This window comes from Erpetoichthys calabaricus, chromosome 7, assembly GCF_900747795.2.
Source record: "Erpetoichthys calabaricus chromosome 7, fErpCal1.3, whole genome shotgun sequence".
In the NCBI taxonomy this organism is placed as follows: Eukaryota; Metazoa; Chordata; class Cladistia; order Polypteriformes; family Polypteridae; genus Erpetoichthys; species Erpetoichthys calabaricus.
In genome coordinates, this window is record NC_041400.2 from 67,946,181 (window position 1) to 67,958,626 (window position 12,446).

The 12,446-nt window shown below is 37.1% G+C and overlaps 1 protein-coding gene across 6 annotated transcripts in view; it reads left to right on the plus strand.

Annotated features, from left to right (window-relative positions):
* The window catches only part of ssbp2b (single stranded DNA binding protein 2b), a 761,138-nt gene extending 752,267 nt beyond the window's left edge, over positions 1 to 8,871 (plus strand). For 5 of the 6 annotated variants that reach the window (XM_051929625.1, XM_051929622.1, XM_051929624.1 and 2 more), the window contains one exon: positions 3,382 to 8,871. In XM_051929625.1, coding sequence (XP_051785585.1) covers positions 3,382 to 3,411 — 30 coding nt within the window. In that variant the 3' untranslated portion in view covers positions 3,412 to 8,871. The remainder of the gene's footprint in view (positions 1 to 3,381) is intronic. The other variant, XR_007935389.1, reaches the window with a different exon arrangement.
* The last annotated feature ends 3,575 nt before the right edge of the window (positions 8,872 to 12,446 follow it).

Sequence of the window (12,446 nt, forward strand, 5' to 3'; positions counted from 1 at the left end):
GGTTTGGTTAAATGTCATGAATTGGTTCTTCTTCAACAAGGAAAGAATTATGCGATCATCGAGCACATTTATCTTCCATGGTGGTCCAGGGCTTCTGGTGTTGCTGAGCTCACCAGTGCATTCGTTCTCTTTAACACTAAAATCTCCGAAGCCTATGCCCACCTTAAATCCTTTAGTGCATCTCCATCAGCGTCTTTTGTTTTGTAAATGTGTCGATCAGCACAAGCAGCAAGCATCCTGCTATCTCATCCCCCACCCCCCTTGATGGAGCTCAGTTTTTCGTAGGCTTCAGGGATTCTAGTGTTAATGTACCAAATGGTTAATTTGACCACTCCTGGGGCCTCATGTATAACGCCGTGCGTAGAACTCACACTATAACATGGTGTAAGCACAAAAGCGGGATTGTGCGTACGCACAGAAAAATCCAGATGCAAGAATCTGTGCGCACGCATACTTTCACGTTCTTCCACTACATAAATCCCGATCAGCGTGAAAAGTAACGCACGTGCACGCGCCTTCTGTTTCCCCCCAACTCTTCCCAGAATTACGCCTCTTTGAATTTGCAAATCAATATAAATAGCCTTCTGTGAAAAGACAATGGGAAAAGCACGGGGGGAAATATAAGAATTTCAGTGAATACCAAGTGGAGGCAAAGGAAAAACGTACTATTTGTTGGTTTAAACAGTGGTATAATCAACAAAAGGAAGTTGATCGAGTGACAGAGTGTTGGAGAAACTCGAAGGCTCAAATTCACAAAGTCGAACAGTGCCCGAAATAAAAAAGAAATCACATATCAAAGTCGCCATTAAAAGGCGAGTCGTAGCCCACCGTCTGAGTGTCATATGAAAACTTATTAGGGTACAGACAAAAAAAATAGGCACACAGTGGGGAAAAAAGCATGAAATGTCAACTTTCTCGAAATTTCCACTTTAATCACGTAGTTTATTTTGCCATTAAAGAAGAACATCATAAACTTCATCTTAAAATCGTTTAATTTACTAGTTTCTCAAATCCCATTGTAACTAAAGTAGCACATTAAATGCTTTGTTCTGTATTTGATCTTCTATGTGCTCTATGTGTGTGAATCACTACCTGCTTCTTAAACGGGCTTTCTCTTTCTCCGACAGGACACATAATCCATTACATTCGTGATATTACAGCTCTCTGAATAATTAAAATACTGAGATGTATACGTGATATCTTTTTCATGGTGATAGGAATGAAAGCATGTTATTAAACATGGGAACACGGTGGCGCAGTGATTGTTCATATCTCACGCAAGAGGCTTGCTGCGCCATGCGCGACCTTCAATGAAATAATTTATCACAGCAGTACTGTCTCTTTCAAACGTACTAACCTCCAATTCCTGTCCTTACTTTTCTTTCTCCAAAAACCCAATCGCCACACAATCAGCTATATAGACATGTAAGCTTAAAACGCCGATTCTTCAAAACTTTTAAGGAACATTGAAATATCTTCGTAGTACATGTTTAATTATTCTATCCGTCTAGCATTCCAGTGTCGCGTCAGCACCAGCAAGAATAAATGCAATGCAGGAACAATCCCTGAACTAGCTAGCGCTGCGGCACCGTGTCCTCACATGTTTAATTATTAACAATACTGATTATTTAAATGAAGTTAAAGTTTTATCTGTATAATATAATCAACATATTTTGCTGCATTTCATCTTAAAAATGAATACCGTCATCATATGTAAATACGCGCTTTATAAAGTGGCACAGGTTGTGCAATATTATAACTGTAGAGCAAGTTTACAGTGAGGTAATTGTACTTATAAGTAAACAGTTCTACAAGGAGCACTTGATGGACTGATTTAGTGCGTTTATAGTTCTTGGGATGAAACCTTTTCTAAACCGCGAAGTCCGTACTGGGAAGTCTCTAAAGTGTTTTTTGCTGTGGCTCAGGCAGCATCTGCTTCATGCTGTATACCGATATTTCTCTTTCCGATCAGCTGCTGCTGTGACTCCTCATTCAGATACAGTGATATAAATACTCCGAGTGGTACAGTGAGGGTAATATGGAAAAAGATGATCTGCTGTGACAACCCTTAACGGGAGCAGCTGAAAGAAGAAGAAGATGCAGTGAGAGTTACAACGCTAAAGCACTTATGGTATTTGGAATACTATGGCTATTCCCTGGACCATTATATTGCTGCAGGTTAATTACAATCAGATGCATTACACTAATAAACAATATGCAGTTAGTTTCAGTGTATTTATAAAGCCGCGTCAGGAATGTGGAGCTAAGAAAGAAAGGGTGACCACACAGGAACAGTAGCACTGCTTTGACGCTGGGTGCCGCCAGTCTGCAAAACCGAGCGGAGAAATTGCGTACGCCAAGGTATGAGTTACCGTGGAAATGTGCGTGGCTTTACGCCAAGTTTAGGTTTTATACATCGCGATTTGAGCGTGGAAAGGTTCGTATGCAACATTTCTGTGCGTACGCACCGTTTATACATGAGGCCCCTGGTGTTTATGCTATGTCTCGAATGGATTTGTTTTATATTCCCTGCCTAATGATGGCCTGTTTTTACTTGTGTGGACAGCTCTTTGGACCTCATATTGGAAACTTCCAAATGCAAATTCCACACTTGGAATCAACTGTAGACCTTCTACCTACTTATTAGTTCTTGAAATTATGAGGGTCCTGTTAAAACCTGGCTATGGAACAGCTTGTCAGTCAATCATACTTTTGAGTCCCTGAAAATTTGGGATCATGTATAAAAATGACTGGCATTCCTAAATGGCTCATACACTATTTCTGTTAAACCCTTTGAATTAATGCTGAAAGCTTACACTTAAATCATGTCATTATTTTTTCATTTCATATACATTGTGGTGGCGTATAGAGTCAAAATTATGAAAATTGTTATCAGTGTCCAAATAATTATGGACCTAACTGTATGGTTAAGGTATTGCTGAATATTATTTTGTACTCAGTTTCAACAAATAAACGTTGGCAACACAATAGTCTTAGACTGAATGATTTGATAAACTGATATATGAGTTATTCCTTATAGATAGGCACAAATGGTATACTTCAGACATTCTGTATTGCTGTAGTATTGCAGCATAATATAAACAGGAATGGTAATGTTACTTTTAACAAGACTAGTTAACAAAAACATAAATTGTGAGATATGTTAAACCTAGAGAAAATGTCCAGCTTCAGCATTTGTTTCCAGAATTGATTTAATTGATTTAATGCTCTCTGCTGCCAGAGAGAGCAAATGAGTGATGTTTATGTCCTTAGAATGTCTTAATGTCACTTGGTGACTCTGAACATATCATTTTATATTTTTCTTAATTGATATCACCAATTAAATATGATAGTATTAATTTAGGCTTGTTTTTTTTTTAGTACTCTCCAAGCATGACCATGAGTGTGTGATTGACTGCCCTCAAGGAGGAATCTGAAGAGAAGATTTATTTATCTTGTGTACAGTTAACAGAGGATCTTCATCTGAGCCCACTGTTTCCTCTATCAGTTTTGTGAAGAAAGTGGGTCCAAACCTCTTTTTTCCCCCTTTTACATTTTTAAGACTGAAATGCATTTTAAAAATCACCATGATTTGAACTGCTAAATGATCATTTGTATATATCCCATTAAGCTGTTATATGGATCAAGAGTAATCAAAACTTCTTTTAAGTAGAAAAAAAAAGACTTTTTTATTCCATTTTTGTTCTTTAAACGTTTACATATTTTAAGCCTGACACAGTCTTTTTATTTTTTCTCTACTTGGAAGTTCATGTTGTACTGTGTATACCACTGTTAAATAAGTTATTTTGTAGTCAGAAAATACGAATGATACTGGTTGTATAATATTGGGAGGAGGATTTGTTCCCTTTTTGACTGTTTCATTGTGCTTATCCTGTGAATGAACAGCTCTGTCTTTATCAAGAAACAAAAGAAAGCCTGAGCTTGTGTCAGCATGTGGAAATTGTTAATATTTAACTGAAATTATAGCAGATACTTAGTGCAGCAGTAACAATCACTTGCACATTTCCCTCATCCAGGGTTCAGCCTGCAATGGATGTCTGGATTATTTGAGCCCTGACTCTGTAAAAGACCAAATTTATAAGTATTTCTACTACTTGGAGATGTAACCATTTTTAAACTATAGCCTATGGCAGTTCACAAAAGATTGTGAATGGAGTGTTCAATATAAGGTAATAATTTAAAAACAGATATTCTGTGGCTCTTCTTTTACAATGAGTCTATGGCACTTTTCCTCATTTTCTTGAAGTTTATTGGATTAAAACATTTTTTAAAGGCAATTTGTACAATTTTTTAAGTATGTGTTTAATGTGGAAATTTTACTAAAAGATTAGGAAACATTTGAACATTCTGACAACAAAAATTTAATATACAAGCAAATACCTCTAGATGTTTATCCTGTTCTGTAGACCTTCTCTCTTCTGTACAAATTTTCTGTCTTTAGGAGCAGAAGCCTTCCATTTTTCTCTACTTTTAAATAACATTTATGTTTTAACTGATTCCAGTGCTTGGGTTGAAATAATAAAAGGTAAGAAGGGGAGAAGTCGAGCAACTTGCCATAATATGAAAGAGTTTTCTAATATTGGATAAGTAAAGGTACAGCATTTGAAAAATAATATTAATTAGAGGAGGAGGGCACTGGCTGGAGATGATTTGGTTTATATTGGGGATAATTCTTTCTATCTTATTTCCCTTACATTTAATTATATGTGTAATATATTGTGAAAAAAGTATTACAAATTCTCATGTTATGCAAGTAATTAACTAATAAGATCTACTCCCTTGATTGTTGTTGTTGCTGTAGTTGTAGGTTGGGAGAAGGTACTGATACAGCGTGTTGCTGCACCCACCACACAATGCAAATTAAGAATTAGTCACTCATTCAGACAGATGACAAGAGGCATTAAAAAAATACACAATAATTTTCTAACATCCTTTATTCAGTTCAGGTTTTGGAAAGCTGTTGCACATACTGGCAAAAATCCTGGGTGGATCACCAGTCCTTCTCAAGGCTCATTTACACACACCCCATTCGTTCAGACTGAGCCAGTTTGGAGTCGCCAGTAAATGTAATGTGCACAGTTTGGCATGCGGGAGAAAAACTATACTACTGAGAGAAAAACCCACACACACATGGGGAGAATGTACAAAGGCAGTCGAGGACCCAACATTCGAACCCAGGACTGTGGAGCTGTGAGGCAGCAGCATTAACCACTGTGCCACCTTGATTTAAAAATGGGTTCAAAAAAACAAAATGCCTTTGTGTTTACTAGTTCTTACATTTTGAACTTTCCTAAGATTAATTTCTTTGTGCTTTGATGTTCCTTATTCTATATGAATTTAATTTGTGAAAGGTTAAGTTATTTTTCAGGTACCGAATTCAACAAGGTACTGAAGAGTGTGGCATGTAAAAATTCCTTTTTCTCTCAATTATTTAGTTAAGATCATATTTTCCTCCTTCATTTTAGGCAGTACTTTTGCAGTAATATTTTACAGTTTCTGTCATTCTTTTGAGAACTATGTGATTTCTCCAATTAAAAAGACATTCATTATGGAATTTGCTTTCATTCTGTATTCTAAAGCTTCATTCACATTTGCAAGTTATATTAATGTTAATCCAGTAGCATACAAAAAGATTGTGATAGCTGTTTTCTAAATTCATACACTTGTAGCTCCGTGTTTGTATTGCCATTGATTTATTCTTTGCTTTTGAGACCCAATACTAAAATATGTTGTATGTACAACAGTAACTACACTACAGTTTAGTTACTGAAGGTGCAGATGTAACAATGTGAAATGTCGTCTAGTAACCCAATGCACTTTTTGCTACATAAAATGTGCTTACCATCTGGTACATGAGAATTATATTTACCACATAAATAAATAAATAAATTATTCTGATGGAAAAAAGAAACACTAATTTCTGGAGTAAGAAAAGTATAATTGTAAATTTGAATACATTTCACAAAATGACCAACAACACAGCTTGTGCAGCCAGGCATTGCAACATGTCAAATACCGCAGAGTTTAAAACAATATTAAATTAAAGAGTGATAACAATGCAGGTATACAGACAAACAATAACTTTGTATAATTTTAACGTTTAACCCCGGATGGAATTGAAGAGTCGCATAGTGTTGGGGAGGAACGATCTCCTCAGTCTGTCAGTGGAGCAGGACATTGACAGCAGTCTGTCGCTGAAGCAGCTCCTCTGTCTGGAGATGATACTGTTCAGTGGATGCAGTGGATTCTCCATTATTGACCGGAGCCTGCTCAGTGCCCATCGGTCTGCCACAGATGTCAAACTGTCCAGCTCTGTGCCTACAGTACAGCCTGCCTTCCTCACCAGTTTATCCAGGCGTGAGGCGTCCCTCTTCTTTATGCTGCTTCCCCAGCACACCACTGCGTAGAAGAGGGCGCTCGCCACAACCGTCTGATAGAACATCTGCAGCATCTCATTGCAGATGTTGAAGGACGCCAGCCTTCTAAGGAAGTATTTTTAACAGTATTCATTATTTAAACAGAATTAACGATTTATCTGTAAAACGTAATATACATACTTTTATGCATTTTATCATGAAAGTGATATCAAGTATACATCTAAGGATTCTAAATGTGCAGAGAGTTGGAATATCATACATTTAGTGTGTTCTGTGTGGTGACCTATTGCTGTTTGCCGCTGCTGTCAGGTCAAGAGGAAGTCCCAGAAAAAAAAGACGGCACAAAATATGGTATGTGAGGCTTTTAAAATGTATCGTGTCATTACGATCGGGAATATGCGACACTTGAATATAAAAGCACCACAAATGCATCTTTATGTCAGCATTTTGCTTCACCACATTGAACCATTCATGAAACATCGAAGCACACACATCGATCCCTTAGGATCCGCATAGAGGCCTTTTTGCCACATTATGTCACATTCCAACTTTTATCACATTGCGCCCCTGACTTTTTGCTGGTACTGCAACTCGCGCATGTGTCACATTAATCTCAGAGGATGCATCAAATGAATGCTTGGCAGCCATGATGCGGGCGCATACGCATTCTGAGCGTGACGTATAAATGAGCCCTATGAATTAATCCAGTCCACTCTATCCCAACTTAAGGTAAGGTTGAAGTTCTAGATGTCCTCAAGTGACCACACCACAGCAGGACTGACATAACTGAGCGATCATTTTAGGTCTGTTTCTGAAACACAATGCCCACTCAGTTATTTACTCCATGGTTCTGGCCTGAGAGCAAATCCCATTGTCACACCTCCTTCACTACCTGACCCTATATAGCAGAATAGTGCCAGACCACTCATAACTGCTGTGGTCACAACTGTCTTGAGGAATGCTGGTGTGTAGCTGTTCTTCTGGCTTATGTTTTCCTTTGACCATAACCCCCATGGAGCATGCTTGGATGCCCTGGATCACAACATCTGGCAATTTGACCCTTTTTGTGCTAGTGGCCAAAAATTTTTTCAGGTCCTTTTGCAAAAATGAGATGCCACCCTACAATTGCCAATTTTGTGACTGATTGGCTGAAGCAGCGGCGACTGAACACAAGATACTGAAGGACTACAAGATGATTGTTGTTCACAGATGTAATTGTTTTCCTATTGTTTTGTTCTCATACTACTATTTTATTGTAATTTCAGCAATGAAGGTTGAAATTTCAGTCCAACAACAAGTGTTTATTCTTTTTCTATCAGTATATACAGTACAAGGTGGCACACAAGAAAATAGCCTGGTGTTATTATTGATGTCATTAAAGTTTCATTAGTAATAAAAGAATAACAGATGATATACAGTAGTACACTTTAAAAGTGATTTGTTATTTTATTATTGTTAGAGAATGTTATTAAAGAATGTTACTGACCATTTTAAATACTGTACTGAAAATGGTCTCTGCCAGCAGTGATGCAAAATTCTGCTCCATATAACATTCATAATACACCCATTTATTGTGATTATCGCCATGTAAACTTATGATTAGCTTTTGGCATATGATCTGCAGTATCAGCCACAACCTCTGTGGTCTGGGTTGAAGTGTCTCTGGGTTTCAGTGCATTGTTCACAGGACCAGTAATCCACCACTTGTTCACCAATTGCTGAATTGTGCATGTTGCAGGCGCACTCTCACCGATTTTCACTAATCCTTCACATGTCTACATGAAAGGATCTGCATGAACATACAATTTCTCAATTGAAATATGCTGTTCCAATGAATAATGCCATGTCTTCTCTCTAGCACATACGCAGGTAAATGAATTGACTCAGCAGAACGCTGTGCTTACTGAGTTCCCGCTAGCTTTGCTGGCTTAGTGAGTGAGGGGATGCTTTTTTGTGCACCACTCAGTAGTATCACACCAGGTGTCATTTGAAGTTTGTTGTTTTGAAGCTTACGGCTATCCAGCTATATGGAAAACAATGATAAACTGAAATACGGTTACCCATTTACCTTAAGGCTTTCTTCTGTTTCTTGTTGTTAACCTCTGCTCTTTTATCAAACAAACCACTTAAATTTTCGGTGATTTTTTTTTTTTCTCACAGAAGATCGTAACTTGGGAACTCTGAATTACTTCAGAAACATGTTAAAGAAGGTTTTCAGATTGTTCTTTTATGAGCTACACGTCAAGCTTTTCTGACTTGCCAATGTAAGGAATTCTCTTTTGTAAAATAGAAAAAAAAATGCCACATTTTTTTTCCATTTGTAATGCGTTTTACGTTTCAGTGTTCTGCTTCTGTAAATACATTTGAGAAGTATAATATGAATTTTTGAGCTTCCTGATTTCAATATGACAGTCTTCTGACTTGTTTGGTAATGCCTTGTTGGTAAAACATCAGTGCAGATGTTTGCACTTAATTTGGGTTGGTTGTTTGTTTCTTTTATGTTATTTCTTGTTGAAATCTTCATTGTCATCACTTTGTACAAACTCCCAGCTGCATGAAGAAGTTCTCTTACATATAAGTCCTTGAAGATCCCAGGAATATTAGACTTTTTCAGTTATTCTTTCTGAATCATAACTCATCCAAGAACTCAGAGGGGTGGAAAAAGCTAAAAACTGCTATGGATTTCTTTCTGGTGTCTTAAAACTCTTTTGCAACTTTCAATAATAATACACACTAGAATTAAACACACTTTTGCAGGTCAAAATTTATTTTGAAAACAAACACCAGAGGCTGCTTCTTTTTCATAAAGTTATCTTCTATTCTCAATATCCCAGTGAGTGTAATGGTAAAGTGTACTTTTAAATGTATCTTGTGTAAATTTCCAGTCTGTTTTCTCGCATAACTGTGACTGTTTGCTTTTTTTCATTTTTGATAAAAAAAACATTGCAGAGTAATCCCAACCAAATTATAATCATTTTTTGTAAATAATTAAAGTGTTAAAGCCTGACAGCCTTATCCTCATAATCGCACCTCTTTCCTTATTCCCACCTGCATCTCTGTGCCATGTTTTTTAGCTATTTGAATATAAAGCCTGTGAAAATTATAAAAATTTGTCCAAACTCAGATATGTGCTTAAGAAAAAAATACTAAAAGGCACCAACGAATGCCCCTGATTTCCAAAAGCACAACAGATGCTTGCCTGAGTTTTATCTGCAGTAACCACTAAGTTTGGGCCGCAATAGACAGCATCACAGATTCCGCTGTTCCAGTCCACTCATCTTTGGCTGGCTTCCGTCTTTTATTAAACTCCTGAATTAATTTGCTTTTCTTTTACTAGGTTCTGCATCTCTCAGAGGGATTAAAAATACCTCTGCTGTGTGTTTATTCTTTCTCTGAAGTTTGGACAACTAGAGCAAAGTTCAAGAGATTGTGTTTGCTGAACTTTATTTCAAAGCCTTCACTTCTAAGACTCAGTTTCTGCACAAATCAGTGTGTTTGTCACCGGTGTGTGTAAATAATTACAAAGTAAACCTGTGTTTATTACCTGCAAATTACTCCCTTTCTTTAAGACATTTTAGTGACCCGTTTCAGTTCATTTGTAAATTAAAAGATTACCAGATAAAGTTACTTTGACCTACACAATAGCAATATATACTGGTAAGTGTTCTGTTGTGTTCCCAATTCTATCTGAGTGCAGCCAAAATACGTCTTTTGGTCTTCTTCCAATAAAAATTATATGCAGAGCTCAGTGTCGGGATAACGTTTTTGGGTTAGTTTCTTAAAGGCCTGGATAACTTTGCTCTTCAATACAAGATGTCTTAGATTGGATTTGGAAAGTGAAACTGAAGGACAATCGACATTGACTTTGGCATAGACAGAAAGGATGGATGGGAGCAGTAAAAAGAAGAACAAATTCCTGTCTGATATACCTTGTGATTGGATTTGTGTTTAAACTCCAAGCTTGAAGTGAACATTAGAGCTTAATTACCAAACAATTTGGTCATAGAAGTCATGCAGCCGTTAGCAGTTGCCTAGTCAAAGAACACATTTGGAAATCTGGGCAGGACAATATTTCAGATCCCTGTTAGCCAGAAAAGAGAAATGAGAGAGAAAACACCAACCCAGATGTCAAGGAGACATGACAAAACTGGGAAAAGCCATTTGACCGACAGTCTTTAATGGGCTAATGAAATGCAGAGCCAAGTTCTGTGAGGGGATATGAAACCAAATGCTGTTAGTTCATAGCCAAACTTTATGCCTCGATTAAAAACTGTGTACGAATAGGGCCCAACTGTGGTGTTCAGCTAATTACATATTAGTCTGGAGGCTTCAGCAAGCGTCGGACTCTGCTAAGTCAAGCCGCAGTTGCCGCAAATGATCAACTTCCTCAATCAACACCTGTTCAAACAAATGAAACAGAAATGGCTATATTTATTTTTAATAAAGTGAAAAAATACAAACAAAACACAGCCATTTCCCCATACGAAACATTAAATATACATGTTTACATTGCATGGCAAATTAAAAGATCATAAATATCTATGTTCCCTTGTCCCTTACTGTATATAAAATGTAAGGAGTGAAATAGAGTAAATGCAGGAAGCTCGTTTATAAATAATATACTGTATATATAAAAGAAAATATAAAACACAAAATCCCAAAAATGTAAAGTCTCTATAATGGATAGAGGAATGGAGAAATGCTGGCCGGTTTTTGTAATGAAATATAAACTAATGAAATGGGCCAAGTGGAACTATCCTGCAGCATAAACCAAATTATATTGTTAGTCCAAACAAACATGTGGACAGTCATGGCAAGTAAGTCCAAAGAGTCCAGAAAACAGTTGCCTAACTGCTGAAAGTTGACTGGATGAGATGGAGGTGAGTGTTATTCAATGAAGATTACAGTCATCTTTAAGGAAATGGTTTCAGTGAAACAGAGAAGACAGCAGGCAGTACATTGTGGAAGATGACAGTTATGAATTAGCAGTCTTTTTAAACTAAATAAACCAGAAAACTCATTAACATCTGCGGTGTGCTGGCACCATGCCCGGGGTTTGTTTCCTGCCTTGCGCCCTGTGTTGGCTGGGATTGGCTCCAGCAGACCCCTGTGACCCTGTAGTTAGGATATAGCGGGTTGGATAATGGGTGGGTGGTTGGACTCGTTAACATACCTAACATACACAGCATGAGCTAGTTTTACAGGTATGTCATTGTCTCCTATCCATGTCAACAAAGACGCATTAACTCTCTTCATATACACTCTTCTAGTTGATTACCATACACAGCTAGTGATCAGCAGACTCCATGTACTTTAATGGGACTTTTTTCAGGTCACTGCACAGCCTAATCCATTTACATTTTTATTCTTTGACTAAGCTCTCAACTTTATGGGGTATCTGTGATTTCTTAAGGTTTGGCAGAATAAACAAAAACCTTCTGGTTGATAGGTAGGCCATTTTTTTCTTCTGTATGAAATATAACATCCTCATGAATTGTGAAATGTCTTCAGTAATATAGGGTCATCATAAATAAAGTGTCATAAGCTTCCCTAAAGCATTATTATTCACAGATAAACAGCAATTAATTAGTTGTGTCTTTTAAGGGAGAAACATGACTTTCATCATTATTTAAAGTCAGTTTGAAAATTATCAGGACAATTCTATTGTTTACCATCATATATCAAGTTGTACTGAGAGAAAGTTAATCTTGCTAATCTTGTAGCTCCCTGTTATAATTGTTGTAATCAAACAACAGGATAAGGCATCAGATATGACATTTTTAGTACTTGGTCTATAGCTCCTAAAGTAATTAGAACATTAAAATATGAGAAAATTTGTGACAAGAACAAGCAATTCAGCCCACCAAGCTCATCCACATTATTCATCTGGAGTTCCAATGTAACATCAAGTCGAATTTTGAAGGTCCCTAAAGCTCTACTCTCCACTGCACTACTTGGTAATTTATTCCATATGTCTATAATTCTTTGCGAGAAGAAAAATATTTGCATAAAATCTGCTCATAACAAGTTTCTAACTGTGTCCCTGTG